The sequence below is a fragment of the Serinus canaria genome, chromosome 13 (assembly GCF_022539315.1).
Source record: "Serinus canaria isolate serCan28SL12 chromosome 13, serCan2020, whole genome shotgun sequence".
Taxonomy (NCBI): Eukaryota; Metazoa; Chordata; class Aves; order Passeriformes; family Fringillidae; genus Serinus; species Serinus canaria.
The window spans coordinates 8521852-8537838 of record NC_066327.1 but is presented as its reverse complement, the minus strand read 5'-3'; the positions used below and the strand labels follow the sequence as shown (position 1 = coordinate 8537838).

At 42.0% G+C, this 15987-nt stretch overlaps 1 protein-coding gene across 1 annotated transcript; it reads left to right on the top strand.

Annotated features, from left to right (window-relative positions):
- The first annotated feature begins 559 nt into the window (after window positions 1-559).
- On the top strand, window positions 560-15987 carry VDAC1 (voltage dependent anion channel 1). The gene is made up of 9 exons (XM_030229287.2): window positions 560-679; window positions 7025-7094; window positions 7638-7687; window positions 7910-8062; window positions 8153-8205; window positions 10377-10604; window positions 13540-13690; window positions 14158-14215; window positions 15047-15987. Exons 2-9 carry the CDS (start codon window positions 7028-7030, stop codon window positions 15136-15138), a joined length of 852 nt encoding a protein of 283 aa, XP_030085147.1. The 5' UTR covers window positions 560-679; window positions 7025-7027; the 3' UTR covers window positions 15139-15987.

The window sequence follows — 15987 nt, the reverse complement described above, 5'->3', positions numbered from 1 at the left end:
TTCTCCACACCTGCAGTCAGTCCCCACGGGGGGAGTGTTGCTGCCTCGCTGACCCCTGGCTCGCTGACAGCTCCTTTGGACACTCACCAGATATTACACACAGCCTCACAGGCTCACAGATCCTCTTTCAAATCCTCCTTCCCCTTCCTCCTTTCCCTCCAGTCTTGCCCCAACCAGGATACGGAGAATTGAAATTTTAACAAGACCGGGAGTTAGAATTAAATTCCAAATTGCATTCTAGGCAATTCTATTTTAGCTAATTCAGACTAAATGGGGAATTTCATCCAATCAGTATCGTTTGGCTTGGAAGGGCCCTTTAAAAGTCACCTCGTCTCGTTTCCCGCAGAGCCGGGCATTCTGGTACCCAGGCAGCTGCAGGTGCCCCGGGTCGTGCCGGGGCTGGCACCGGTGCATCCCGCGGATGCCGCAGCCGGGGCCCGCTGCGGTGCCTTGAGCGGGTGCGGCCGGGGCGCGGGGTCTGCCCGGCGCGACCCCGTGCCCGGGGAGCGGCTCCGCAGCCCGGGCCGCCCCGCCCGCCGCGGCCGCCCCGCCCCGCCGGTCCCGCCCGCCGTCACGCACCGCCGCCGTCGCAGAGCCCGGGGAGGCACCGGGCAGGGGCAGCCACCGCCGGAGGAGGCCGAGGCGGAGCGGAGCGCAGCTGCCGCCGCGGCGGGGGCAGGTAGGGCCGTCCCGGGCGGGGGTGCCGGGCCGCGGTGCGGGGCGATGCGGGCGACGGGACCCGGGCTCGGGGCATGCGTGGGAGCGGGGGCAGCCCGCAGCGCCCCGGGCGGGTTTGCCCACCCGCGGCCCGGCGGAACGGGGATAAAACTCTGTCCTTATGTAATGCCGGGCATTGCGACACGGGGGCCTGCTGGGGAGACGCGGGTGGCCGGGACATCGCGGGTGGCGGGACAGCGGGCGCGGCGGGGTCCCGGCGCCGCATCCCGGGATGCCGCCGGCCGCAGCGCGGAGGCCGAGCTCAGCGAACCGGGCGCTGGCCCCGTGACGGGAGGAGAAAGGTCACTGGGCCACGGCGAGCGTGCGGCAGGCGCTTCAGCCTGCGGGATCGTTCTGCTCCTTCCCGGGGAGCAAAGGTTGAAAGTGGCCGTACTTGCCCGCGTTCATCACCGTCTTGGCTCTGACATCCCTGTCACCTCGCTCCTCCTCACCCCCGGCATCCTTCTTGCGGGTTGGCAAATTCATTCTGATATGTACCAAAACCCCAAGCCTCAAGCCAAGCATGCAAACTGATCTCTTCTTTCATTTCATTCTGCTTATTCTCAGAATATAGGTTTGTACTTGTGGGGAATAATGTCAGTTTAAAAATCCCCATGTCTCTGCTTTTTGCTCCCGTACCGAGCACTGTGGGGCCACAGCAGCAGCTGCCTCGATTCTGCCTTGTCACAGCCCTTGCTGGGAACAACTCTTGCTGGAGGGGGAAAAAGACTTTGACTCATTCAGTCTTTAGGTATTTGAAAAATAAAAAAAAGGGTAACAAAATTTTCAGAAAATGGAGTGGAGTGCAGCTGACTCATCATCAGTGACCAATGCAGGGTTGTGTCTCTGGGGAATATTTATAGTGATTCCAGCAGAAACAGATCCCAGCTTGTTTCTCAGATGACTTAGTGAGAATAGAGGTGTGTTGCAGTTTGTTTTGTTGGGTACAGTGGATGGTTGAATAATCACCCTTCTTCATGGCATTTCACCTATGAATTTCTGTCAGAAATGGGCTTTTGCATTATTGTAATGACATTCCAGAATAATGCCTCCCCTCAGCGCTCTCCATCAAAGGCAATGCACCTTTTCTTCCTGCCCACATTTTGAGGTGTGTGTATAGGGGTGTGAAGGTGTGGGGGACATCACTGTTGGCTGCTGTAGCAGCAGGAGGATGTCCCCAGCCTTGGCACTGTTAGGATGGAGGCAGGACACACAGCTCAGGCCTTCTTGGGCTTGGCATCTGCTGCAGGTAGAGAAAAACACATCCACCGTTGTAGCAGATGCTCCTTTCCTGTGTGAGCTGTCACATCGTGCTGGAGGACAGAATTCCATTTTAATTACTCATCCCCACTGATGTGGTGCTGGGTGTTCCTGAGTGGGGCTGGGAGTGAGGGACATGTCCCTTCCTGAGTGCGCTGCCGGGCGTGCGCTGGCCTGGGCCCTGCCATGCTGGTGGCACGGGGTGGGACAGCAGCACTGCTCCTCTCCTCTGCAGGTACTTAGAAAAAACAGGTTAATTTACCATGTGGGGATGTGGTTCTGTGTCCTTCCCTTGCAGTTTAGTAGCTACAGTAGCTACAGCAAGCTGTGACTTCCCCCCAAGTGAATTTAATCGATACTTATATGTGATAGTTTAATAAGGGGCTGCCATACAACACTGCAGTTCCTAATGTGTACCCATACGATTAAGAGCAGGCTGTCTCTTTCTTTAATTCTATAATTAGTATAGCCTAAATAATAATATTGACATTTGCTTTTAAGGGGTTTATTTCCTTTATGTTCCTCTGTTTATTGGGCTACAGAGTTACTGCATAAACCCTTCTGCTCCATCATGCGTGCAATTCCAGAGCAAAGCTCCAGCAGGAGGGCTGGGATCCTGCAAGTGTCACAGGGACGCTGCGTGGCTTTATAGTGTCTGCAACAAAAGAAATTGTGGACTCCCAATCTTAAATTTTGAGTCATAATGGTGCATGGATTATATGATGTTGGCACAGTAGCAAATTGGGACAAAAAGTGTTGTTAAGTATTGTGTCTAATAATGCTGAGTATTTACAAACCACGTGCTTTTACTGGCTTCTCAAAAGCCTCGTGAATGTGCCCAGCTTGATGTTTGACCTCTGTGTGACTGTGCATGTATTTAGGGGTAAGTGTGCTTTTAAATCTCTGCACAGTGAGGCTGCTGAACCTGATCTGAAGCAGACTGTGGGCATGACTTGAAGGGATTTGGGATCTGGACCGTAAAACCCAACGTGTGGAGGCAGCACTGTGCTCCCCTGGGAGCTTGGGATGTTGTAGAGGAACGCTGGTGCCTCCAGGCAGCCATAGGTCATGGAGGGAGCTGGGCCCTGCTCTCTCTCTGAGAGCAAAGTCCCATCCTCTGTGGTATATTGACACAACAGACATTGGCTGGGAAATGACACTGCCCAGGCTGGGGGTCCAGAAAGGTACTTAAAAGCTGCTTCATTCCAAAGAATAATTTTTCCTTTAATAAAGGAGATAGTATTGTTTTTAACCTTGAGGCAAAAGACCTTCATGTGGGTTTTTCCCCATGCAGACAGACTGTACCTGGTCACATAACCCAATGCTGTCTGTCCCTCCCAGCTGCTCCTAGCAGCTGTAATGTGTCCACCCTGCAAGTAGCACCTTTTGTTACTTGCAAAAGTAGCAAGTACTGTGCTACTTTCATGCCTTTGGAGACAGGGAGCTGGAATGTTCAGAACTATGGGTACCATCAAGAAATGGTACATGAGTTCAGATTTAGTGGGAATAAAATGTGGCTGCATAAGGATAATTCCAACCTTTTTACTTTCTTAGCCTTCAATCTGATAGACTTCCATTGTCTTAATGGGAATTTTATTCTTATAATAGACTGGATTCTTACATTAAATTTTTGATTGTTCCTTTCCCCACGTAAATATCATAAACCTGATAAATATGTGCAAGGAAACTTTAACCTAGGCATGTATGACAGTTATCAAGCAGAGATGAGTTTTCCTTTGGTTGCAGCCAATCCTTGTATTTACCAGGGCACCCTGTGGGTTTGTTACTTTTTGGCCTGAATTTGATTTAATTGCTCAGAACTGCATCATCAAGTGAAAACTTTGCCATCTGTGACATTGGAAAATAGTCAAATTTGGCCTGCTGTAATGAAATCTTCACTGGGGCTATCTCTTGAGTCCTGCAGCTCCAAAGGGAACTCCTGTTTTCTCCCTGTGGCAGTTATAAATCAGGTATTCCTGGAGGTATGCTCATAGCAGCACTTGGAGCTTACTCCTCAGTTCAGGTTTTCTTTGGTCATCATTTGTACTTTGGTGTTTCTTACTCAAGAAAACCAAAATATTTTCCCACTTGGAACACGTTACAGATATTCTGCTTGGCCCACTCTGTGCCGGCATTGAGGTCCGTAGTCATGCTGAGCTATTTGCACAGTTGGACAAGGATAAAAGCAGTGAATTCATTTCAGTCCAAACCTAATCTGAGTTAATGTGCAGGGATCCCACTGGTGAAAAGCAAGGGCACTTGGCCACGGCCATTCCTTGATCCTTTAAGAGTTTGAATCCCTGCTAAGCATGCTTGTCTTACAACCTGTACTCGCACAGGATGTAATCAGGTTTGTTTTCCATCTGTTAAACAAGAGGCTTCTTATTATTAGCCAGTGCAAACAGAAATTTTTGTTTTGTTCTTGCTGACAATGGCAAGGTTAGCCACCAAGTACAGAGCTCCTAGTGTTTTCCACACTCAGCAATTTTAAACACCTTGCTCTGTGTGTGTTATATGATTTGCCTTACAACCAGCAGGGATTTGGCTTTCAGTATTGTCTCCTAATTATAGTAATTGTCTAAGTGGAGCTCTCATGTCTCCCACTGTTCTGGGCCCAGACTGCAGCAGTGGAGCAGCCTGGCACAGCTCATGCACCTGATGAGCTTGGCCACAGCCAGAGGAGATACATAGGCATCAGGGAACAAAACTTGGCTTCATGGGTTTGGAGAAGGGAAAAACATGACTGAGAAAATTCAGCCCAAAAGGATACAGCATTCATTTATGAAGAAAATATTTTGATTTTATGAAGTGACTCAAAGGGACTGTTGATGAAATAGATCTGATAGATTCCGAGATCCAGCTGGCAGAGCAGTGCATTAGCTTTCAAAGCAATGCTTATTTGATTTTTCAAGTGTAGAGATTTGTCATATTTTTAATTTTTGATGATGCTAAATGGCAATATCCATCAGAGGGTTCTCATGGGGCTGGGCTGCTCTGGCAAGGCAGAAGCATTTGCTGTACACAGACAGCTCTTAGTGACTCCTGCCATCCCTTTCCTGAGTGCTGCCCTGACTTTGGGGGGTAATTTCCAAGCAGGGTATTATATCTGCTTCTAGTGACTTCAATGAGGAGCAGAGGAATTGCTTACAAAATATGGTAATACTTTCTTAGGGGGTTTTTCTGCTTATGTTTTTTTTTTTTCCCCTTTTTCTTTCCTCTTTCAAAGGCTGATTTTGTGTATAAAAATTAAATTCCTGCTTTTATGTTTTCACAAAACAAATCCAAGCAGAGAAATTTAGGTGCAATATAAGCGGCTAAAACTGCTATGGAATATGAATTTAAAAAAATTAAAATATTTTAACTCTTTAGCTGGTTGTGTATTTGGGGATGCATTTTAATAGTGGATATAGCTGGGAAGAAATGACATGCACCCAAGCAGTCTGCAACTGCAGCTACATCATAGTATGTGCCCTTGTATCCTACTATATGTTCTGAAAAGACTGTTTGCTTTTATTCAGCCACCAGATCTGTTTTGTTCCCTCTAGGATAGGGATTCTTCCTTTATGCAATAGCAATATCCTGCTTTAACAGGCCCCAGCTTGTTGTCTGGAGTGCTTGAGGCGCTGAGTGACTGCTGAAAGTCCCTATCTGATCTCCATGGGGTGGTGAGCTTGCCTGAGAGCTGCATCCCAGGCTGCAGCCAGAGAGATATTAAGGCACCCTTGTGTTTGGACCTAGTGGGTTTTTGTGGGATTTAAAGGAGTCGTTTTCTGCTAACATTGAATACTGTGGAGTAACAATGTGAGGCAGTTTTTAAAGCTTTTGCGTGCATATGTAGTAAACTGCTTATTACTTTTGAATAGCCAAAAAGTTAGTGAAAATGGAATTTTAGTGCAACATTTGGTATTGAGAGGATTAGCTTTATATGTATGATTTATCTCCTTTGCTGTGTAGAATTCAGAAATCTTGTCTACAAAGACAGAAGTTCTGCACCATTTCAGATCGCTTGACTTTGTCTCCCCTACAGAAATGACTTTATTTGAATAAGGGAGTAGAAATTATTGTACTTGGAAAAAAAATGAGATTTGCTTGGTTTGTTCCTCAGAATCCTATTTTCTCCTTTGTATATGGTGAGACAATTTTCCCAGTGGCAGAGAAAATGGGATGCATTTATGTCTTTTGCAGGAGGCCACTGAACTAAGAATGTCAGGGCCTGCTAAAGATGGGAATGTGAGGACTTCCATGGCAGTGTGGGCATCCCTAAGAAACAAAACACAGTGGAGGAAGCTGCCCCTGCAGTGTTCCCAGCACTGGGCTGTGCCTTTGCAGGGAGCTCTAATCTGCATTTTGCTGCTGAAGCAGGGCTGTGGCTGCCCTCCCAATGGCCTGGCCTCACAGGGTAGCCTCCCTGCAGGCTGAATTTTTCTCAGCAAGGTCATTTTTTCTCAGGTGAACAGAAATACACTTAAAGGTCAAAGTCTAAGGAGAGACCTTAACCCATTAATAGCGATAGCAAAGTCAAAGAAAACTGAAACATAAGAATGACCATTTATTGGTTTTGCTGACATAAATGTTATCCATTTTCTGTACTGAATTAGATGCTTGTTCTGGTTACATTTCCTTAGTGAATGAGTTGGGGTCCTAATGCTTTACATCAGAATGCAGAGATCCATTGCGAGAAACAGGAGAAACATTTCTGAGAAATGGTTTGAAAAAAGCAGAAGTTCATTCATGAGTTACACTGATAAGAAAATAACAGTTAACTCTTTGGAAAGGCATAGACAGTTCCTTTTAATATATATTAGCTCTGCAGCCTCTTTCACATCCTTAGTGGCAGGTACGTGGTCATTGCTGCTTCTGGCTCCCAAGCAAAATGAAATCACACTGCTTGCAATAGCTGCTTTCTTCAGGCTGTATTTATGTGTGGGTGGGGGATACAAAATGAAAGGGCTGAAATGGGCTTAAGTTTCTTGTTGCTTAAAAGAATTAAGTAAATTTCTGAATGCTGTAGTTTCCTTTTTTTTATTTCCTAAATTTTCCTTTCCAGAAAATGGCTGTTCCACCTGCGTATGCTGACCTGGGCAAATCTGCCAGAGACATTTTCACCAAGGGATATGGTAAATAAAGCCAAAATAAGTTTGGGCATTTGCTGTCTACCTGATTCCTGAAACTGTTAGGATTTTATTACTTTCCCCTGAGAAATACCCCAGTTATTTCCATTAGAATCCATAGAATCACAGTTTCACATTGTCCTTGCTGTTTGGAAAGGGAGGGTAACTTACTTTTCTTTTGATAAAATTTTTCCTGTTCCCCATAGAACTGTTGTTGGTTTTGTGAGAAAATTGTGTGCTGTATTTTGGCTGTGCCCTTGTATTGATGAACAGGATCACTGATGGCAGTAGTTTGCTTATGAACAGAATGCTGCTCACTGGGAAAATAAGTATTCTTACCTAATTTGATCCCAGTTATATTGCTGAGGTCAATAGGATTCATCAGTCAAGTGCTATCTGAAGTGAGTACAAGCTGCTTCTTAGAAACACATGGTTTGGTTTCACTATTTAATAGTTCACACGTGATTTAGAAGAGAGTTTTAAGAAATAAATCAGAAATGCGTTTCAAATCAACATATATATGATTCATATTTTTTACTCACTCTCTAGGTTTTGGGTTAATAAAGCTTGATTTGAAAACAAGATCTGAAAATGGACTGGTGAGTTTGGAAGCACATTGAAATCCAAAACATTGCAGTGGTTTTGTGATTACTGCATATTTCTTTTTAAAATAAATATAAATATAAATACTTGTATTTATATGAACTAATATTTAACAGATTATAATGACTGTTATGTTCTACAAGTATAAGCATTTGCTTGATTGCATATATGTATATATTAACTAATATGAATATGTATAAATTGTTTTTTTCTTTTAGGAATTTACAAGCTCAGGTTCAGCAAACTCAGAAACAAACAAAGTCAGTGGTAGTTTGGAGACAAAATATAGATGGGTGGAATATGGATTGATGTTCACAGAAAAGTGGAACACTGACAACACACTAGGCACTGAGATTACTCTTGAAGATCAGGTAATTTTTGGCTCCAGTAAAGCAATTTACAAATTCACTTACACCAACGTCTAATTAGAAATCCAATCACTGAATTTCTTTTCTGTTCAGCTTGCACGGGGCCTGAAGCTGACCTTTGACTCCACCTTCTCCCCTAACACTGGGTAAGAAATGAGTAAGCTATGGTGACAAAAAAGGCATTTTTAATTTTTTGTCCTGAGATATAAAGACAGGTAATAATCAGCCTGTGTATGATGAAATCACGTCCATGTCATTTACACCTTAGTGTTAATAATCCCTTTATAATCCTTAACTATAGCAAGCAAACTTAAACACAGTAGCTTGAAAATTATAGTTAGAATTAGAGAGTGAAGAAAAAGTTGTGGTTTTGCTCCATTGTGTATTTCTGGCCATGTCTGAGGATGAGCTGCTGCCTTAATAAAAGCACCAAACAAGTCAGCTGTAGTGCAAAGCTTAACGAGCTCCAGGGGCCACTTGGCCACAGCTCTGATAGGTTGACACAGAACTGGGCTCTTGTCCCGAGCTGAATTTATCATCTGAATTCTTGCAGGCCACAGTGTGCCTGGGTGGTGGATGAGTATTCCTGACATGGTGATTGGATGCCATGTTTTATGTGGGCCAGAGGGATTAAGCAGCAGCTGTAGTTCTAGATGTTAGTTTATTTTTTTCCCCTGATTATCTGTGCAAGCAGTGCTGCCAGTGAGTCAAAATACTCTGCTCATCAGCTTCCCAGAGCAGCAGACTGCACTGCAGGCTCTCAGGGTAATAGTCCCAGGGGAGCTTTCACCTGTCTTTTAGATTTAGTGTTCTGCATTTGTCAACTGCATTCAGTCCACTCCTAATTCTACATTAACAAGGTATTTTTGTTAATCAGAAAAATCTCAAGTAGATTTTTAAAATTATTTCTTAACTGGTAGGATTCTTAGAGAAATTAAAAGGAAAAACCTTGTACAATGGTGTAAGAGGTCTAGAACTATTTCTTAGGCCCTTCACAGACACTGTAGTTATGATTGCCTTGAGAGAACTGTTAAATGTGGCTAAATGGAGTGAGATTCAATCCTGGTGTGACCTGGCTTAGTTTGACAGTGATGCACCATGTCTGAATATGAGACTTGTCTCCCCTCCTTATTACTTACTGACTGTGACGAATCTTTCAGCAGGTAAAGTCATTTTTTGGAGCACTCTGTGTTCTTACCTCTGTCCCTGTGACATTGGTGGGAGAGGTACTGCTGGCTTTTACGAAAGTCGCAGATGAGTGCTTTTGGCACTCCTGCACTTTTTTTCTGATTCTGCAAAACACAAGAAATTCCTGGGTCTGAGCTAATAATAATAAAAAAAGAGATCAGTCTCTGTGTGGGTCTGATACAGCACTGATACTGTTCTTGGAGGTTGTTTTTGTGAGCTGACATGAAAAGTTGATTTGAAATTTCAAATTAGCCTGACTTTTCCAGGAAGATTTCAGTAAAGATTTGGTCAAAGACAGAAGACACTTGTAAAAAGAGAAGAAAAAAATCTTAAATTAAGAGTAACTGAATATATCAGACATAACTCTCTTGCCTTGTGAAAGTCTGCACCCTTGATGTAAATCAACCTAAGAACACATGAGAAAATACTGTTCTGGTCAATAGTATAAAAATAAACAAGTGACTCAGGAAAGTTTATTTCTGCCTTAACCTGGCAGCTTTCTGGTGGCTGTATATGGCTGTAACCATTAAAGTTCACAAAGTACCATAAGGAGAAATGGGGATGGCAGAGCCACTGAAGCAGCCTGCTTGCTTCACAGCAGAGAATTTCACAAAGTAGTGATTTCCTAATGTCTGTCACAGTAAATAAAATTACCCAATTCACTAGGATTGTCTAAAAATTGTTTGCCTGGGACAGGCAGAAGTTTTTTGCTTGGGGCAGGCAAGCAAGTCCACTACTGTGGACTTCTAGTGGCAAATCTGTAAACTTCTACAGTTCCCATCCCTTCTCTGTATGTACCAAACTTCCAAAACCATTGTATCAGTTGGAGATGAGAATACAGTTTTGTCAATTCCCATCTGTGTGCAGCTGCTTTTCACAAGACAGTCCAGAAGTGCTTTGTAGGGCACCACACCACATTTTATAGCTCATTTCCAAAGAATTCACTGTAGCTGACTTAGGATTTTGTAAATGTGAACATGAGAATGTGACATATCATGTGGCTCTCTAGAGATGTCCACGTTGTCTTCAGGAACTATTATTACACTGAGTTAAAAACTAAGTGATATGATGGAATTGCTACCTACAGGTGTACCTTTGCAAAGATATGATATCTGTCTTTTCTCTTTAGGAAAAAGAGTGCTAAAATTAAGTCGGGGTACAAAAGGGAGCACATCAACATCGGCTGTGACATGGATTTTGATATTGCGGGTCCTTCAATACGCGGAGCTCTCGTGCTCGGCTACGAGGGGTGGCTGGCAGGCTACCAAATGACTTTTGAGACAGCAAAGTCTAGAGTAACCCAGAGCAACTTTGCTGTTGGCTATAAGACTGATGAATTCCAGCTTCACACTAATGTGTAAGTATTGGCAGACAGGCACTAAAAAGGAATTTGGAAGGATTTTGCTGCTTACTAAACAGTGAAAGGGTCAGAGGTTCAGCAATGGCGAACAAGGGAATGGTGAATTGGAAATTAATTCTTCATTAAAGATGTCAAGCTGTATTTTTTCAGCTGCATTACCTTTTTTTTGAGTTGTGTGGGTAAGGGAGTGCATGATGGAAGGAACTGGAACTCACTGAGCACCCAAGGGTCCAGTGTCTATCTAACAGATAAGGACTGTTAGAATTCATTAGTGATATAATAAAAAGAGTAAGTTATAAAAATACTCTTTGTGAAAGCTGAAATAAAAGCAATGCTTTCCTTTTAACATCATGCAAAATGGTGGTTTGAAGTGTAGATGAAGGAGTTAATCAGAGGATGAACAAGAACAGGCAAAATGGAGTGACTGGAAGAGTCAGGGACTGGGTTTGTTTTAGTACCGGAAGGGATATGGTGTAAAAGTTTATTTAGTATTGCAGCTTCTAATAATATATTACACAAGTATTTGCCCTTTCTGAATGTATCAGCAGTGGGAAACCAGGATCAAATTCCATGAAAACCTTAATTTCTCTGTCTCCTGTTCCTCTTAAAAAGGCAATTTATGCCTTTGGGGAAGACAGTTTTTTAAGATGAGGCAATCCCTAATCCATTCTCCTGGCCCCCCCTTTCCGTGCCCTTGGGTAATTGGATATTTTGCATGTAGCAGAGCTATTCCAGGCTGTTTCCATCTGGGGGCTGAACAACTCTTCTGCCTTCCTAGAGCTACTTCTTCAAAGGCCTTCTGTTCCGTTTCATGCTGTTTTGCAGCGAGCTGGTTTAGGAAGCTCCCGCTGCCTTACAGAACAATCGAACCCCCACAGCCCAGACAGTGTGTTTGAAGGATTGCCAAAGCACAGAAATGTGGGCAGAAAACTTCCATCAAAACAATATGTGGGGTCCCCTCCCACTCAGGAGTTAGAAGTTACTCCTTCAAGTGCAATGACTTTCAGCTTAGTTGTGCTGTAGCAGTTCAAAACATTGCATTATTGGCTTTTGCTATAAAATGCTGTGGTTATTATTGCTCTTAATTAAAGCAACAGCAGAAACTCATAGCAGCAGTGGGGGCTCAGATCTGTTTCTTGTATTCCTGAGGGTCTGCTTCTCAGGCTGCTGTTATTGTACAAAACTATTGATGTATGATACAAATAGAAATCTTATTTATTTTTAATAATAGATTAGTTAGGTGGTTGATGTATTTCAGCTTTGAGAACGTGTCAGAGCTTTTGTATAATCCCAGAAGGAGTTGTGTATGGAACTTCCCTCACTAGGCTGCTTGGTTTTTACATCTACACAGGTCAGTGTTTCACTGGGATGCTGTGGCAGAGCAGATAATGTAACTAGGTGGGGCATGAAGCATGTTTTTTTTTTTTTGTTGTTCCTGGCATTACACAAACTAGCTGGGGACTCTAGAAAGTTACTTGCCTTCAGGGTGCCTTAATATTCATTTTCATAGGGGGCTAGTGTTATTTTTTTTTACTAAAACTATGTTAATAGTGCTATTATTGGCATAAAAAAGTGTTATTATTACTATTAGAGTTAAAAAGAAGTTGACATTATTATTATTATTATTCTTTAATAATAAAAACAAGGGAGGTAGGGCTGGATAATTTCTAGTTTTAAATATGACTTTCCTAATTTTTTAAGCATAGCTCAGACTGCCCCCCCCAATGTTGCAGGTCAAGACAGAGCTGTGTGGGAACCTTGCACAAAATCTGCCTGTATAACCAGCTCTCCTCAGTCCTTTTTAATCCCTCCTTTTCTTGAGAGCCAAGCCCATGCAGTTAATGTGAGCTTCAGTCTTATCTGAAGTAAGTATTGTAGTGTTTTTCTGGAAGAATTGCTCTAACAATTTAAAAGGCTGTTGCCATTGCTTGAACTTCTAAATAGGCATATCAGTGCTGTTTGTGCAAATGTTATGAACTAAAGAATATCAGACCAAAGGGTGTAAAGGGAAAAGATCCTAAATCCACCCCTTTTTATAATCACTAAAGGTCTGGTGTACTCTAGTAATTGGAACCAGATTATTTCACAGTTTAGAAATAACCCCAGATCTTCCTGGGGTTTAAAGCCTGTTTTCTACAATATGTGTGTATCCTCTCTTTAAGAAAAAAAGCAAAAATGGAAATTCAGATGCTCACTGGTTTATGAGGAGTGCAAGGCCTTTAGCAGTCTTTTGGTTTTGTTTTTACGATCTGCATGCTCTAACTTTTTGCCTTTTATTTACCACACTTTATTCCTGTGTGACAATGGGACAGTAGTAATTGGAAGTTGTACTACTCACCATTCAGCTGTGGGCCAGTGCTCTCTGCAAAGCAAAATTAGTTCCATTTCTGTTTCTAGTCCATAGACCATAGCACAGATGTTCCTTAAAGACTGTTGCAAATGGAACTCATTTGCAAAAGCCTATAGACTTGCACATTAAATTGACATCTTCACCTGTGATACAGTTCCTCTGTGTCTGGTAAAAGCATGCTGACATGGCAGTTTTGGGATGACTCAGGCTCTGGGACTGGGGTACAGCCCTCTCAGGGCACAAGGAAACATTTGCCAGGAAAAATAATTATTTCAGAGACACTCAGGGAAAAATAAATCTCTCTACTACAAAGATTCCTATCTACAGGAAAGGGAAAATTAGTCTAATATTTGATAGTTTGTCATGGGTTGTTTTCAGTTTCAGAAGTTGTAGAAATATAATAATCTGCAATGAATTGAAGTGTCTAAAAATAGCTTCATAACCAATCTGGCCTAATGTCTCTATCTTAGTTGTTATAGGGATATTTAATGAGGTGTAAGTGGATGTTGTGCTCTTACTGGAAAAATAAAAAATGATTGTTTTGGGGTGCTGTTTAAAACGACACTAATGCATTCCTTCCAGGAATGATGGAACAGAATTTGGCGGCTCCATTTACCAGAAGGTGAATGATCAATTGGAAACTGCTGTGAATCTGGCTTGGACAGCTGGAAATAGCAACACTCGCTTTGGAATAGCAGCCAAGTATCAGATTGACCCAGATGCCTCTTTTTCTGTGAGTCCTGTGCATGTACATTTATATGCATTTGAAAATCAGTGCTTGTAATGGAAAAGGAAAGCAGCCTTTCCATCAGCAGAGTCTTGATGCAGTTCTGTGCTGTGTAGTTGGATCTGCTTGTTTTGGTTTTGGCAGCCTGAGAGCACAGCTATTGGATTTTCCTTAAGAGACACAGAATGTTTTATTATCACTGGGCACTATTTTGAGACTGTTTTTGTGTCAGTCTGGAAAAAATTAAAAATTATGTTAATAAACTCATTATTTTCTACAGTAACTGTAGATTCTTTGAGATTTGGGATTTAAGTTGTAGAAAAATTAACTCTAGATTTATCTGGGATTTAAAACTGGAAATCCCTACATGCTTAAAAGCTGTTGCATAAGTCTCAGGCATGGAGAACTTTAAAGAAAGATACTAAATGATTTACTATTTATTACTAAATAATGCTTTATTGTTTCCCTTTAAGGCTAAAGTGAACAACTCCAGTCTGATTGGGTTAGGATACACTCAGACTTTAAAGCCAGGTAAGTCTATTCAGAAAAAAGTCAGAATCAATAAAGTGATACTTTAATCTTGAAATATCAGAAGTTTTTTGGTGATAAAGTATGATGGGTTTTGTAAGATTGCTCTTCATGCTTGGCAAGCCAGTGATGAACTTTTCTAGGGACTGTTCTGTTAATTTTGGATATCTGTTGGAAGCAGAATTATTAGAGATCATTGTTCACTGACCAGTCAAATAGTCTTTCATGTTGATATAAAATATGTGTATATTTTTTTGTGTCACAGGTCAGTAACTAAATTTTTAATATTTCAGAGGCTTCCTATTACAGAGTTTATTCTTCTTAAAAATGTGACTTTCTCAAGGTCCCCTGGCCCAGGAAGAGGGCAATCTTTCTGCTGCAAAATTGGTTTTAATGTAGTGTAATAAATCTGCTGCCAGAATACTGAGCAGATTGACATGAGATATTACAGCAGATGGGGCTTGGGCTTTTTCATACCCAGATTTTAAAGTGGTTTAGAAAGGTGAGTATGTATCAAGGTCCCAGGTTTTGTAATTCTGGACTCTAAAATTAGATTAATCAGTAGACCAGCAGCAGTGAGTTGGCTCAGAGCTTTAATTACTCAAAGTGATAAAAAGCAGAATCTATCATCATGGTTTATTATAAATTTCATAATTCAGAAAGATTTCTTATCTGTAAATTGTTTTAAAATGCCCAGTCCTTCCAAGGCCAACTGCCAAATCCCATTAACTTGGCTACCCAATAAATTAAAGCAGTAACAGACATGGCACTTTCGGAACATAAAGCTCATTCCAAGTTTTAAGCTGACTTTTCTCTCCCTTTTCTCTTTTGCAGGTATCAAACTGACGTTGTCAGCTTTGTTGGATGGCAAGAATATCAATGCAGGGGGTCACAAACTTGGTCTAGGATTGGAATTTGAAGCATAAAGAGTGATTTCATAATTGCTAATCTGAAAATACAGCATAGCTACCTTCAGAAAATAGTGTACCTTTCAATGTTTTGTCTGGGGTGCAAGTGTTGCTACGTATCTGTCCTGCTAGTCCTGGTTAAAGACAGCTAAGCTTTAAAAATGATGTTAAAGAAGTGGAGACAAAATCATAAATAAAAAATCCTAGCTTTTTTTTTCTTTATGTAATTGCTCATCACATCTGTCAGCTGCCATGTGATAAGAAGAAGGAAGGTGATGATTACCTTTACTAATATATTGATGGCACAAGGAATGTGATAATGTGTTATAAAACCTGGGAATTGCAGACCACTATATTGTACTGTTCATTGTGTAAGCAAAATGTTCTGACACCTAAGGTTTCAGTCAATGAGGGAATGTGCAAAATTGTCTGAAAAAGGGATTTTAAAGTTTATTTTTTTAGATATGTGTTTCATCCATGGTTTGTCTTACTTGGTTATCCCACACCTACTGCTGTCTCCAGAATGCTTTAGGTTGTCTACCTTGTCCAAGTCCTTGTGAAGGAGGTTTGATGTGACTCAGCCAATACTGCCTGTCATGTGTTGTGGTTCCTTCCCCTTGCACTGATGAAGAAGCTTGTAAAATGGACATAATCAGGGAAGAGTCTTTGCAACTGAAATCACATAGTTGCATCACTAATTCTAAAACGGAGTTTTCTTTTATTACCACTTTTTTTTAGCAACTAAATGGGTACATTTTTAGAGAGTCTTCCATTTTGTGTGGAACTAGACCCCAAAATGCTGTACTTGACACTACTAAAAATGGATAAAAAACCCAAACCCGACTTGAATAAAATATTGAAATGTCA

Bases quoted from the DNA above. Each gene is read 5' to 3' on its own strand.
- VDAC1 (XM_030229287.2), top strand. From the start codon at position 7,028: ATGGCTGTTCCACCTGCGTATGCTGACCTGGGCAAATCTGCCAGAGAC. The intron at 7,095-7,637 runs GTAAATAAAGCC...CTCACTCTCTAG, and splicing joins CATTTTCACCAAGGGATATG to GTTTTGGGTTAATAAAGCTT. The intron at 13,691-14,157 runs GTGAGTCCTGTG...TTTCCCTTTAAG, and splicing joins ACCCAGATGCCTCTTTTTCT to GCTAAAGTGAACAACTCCAG.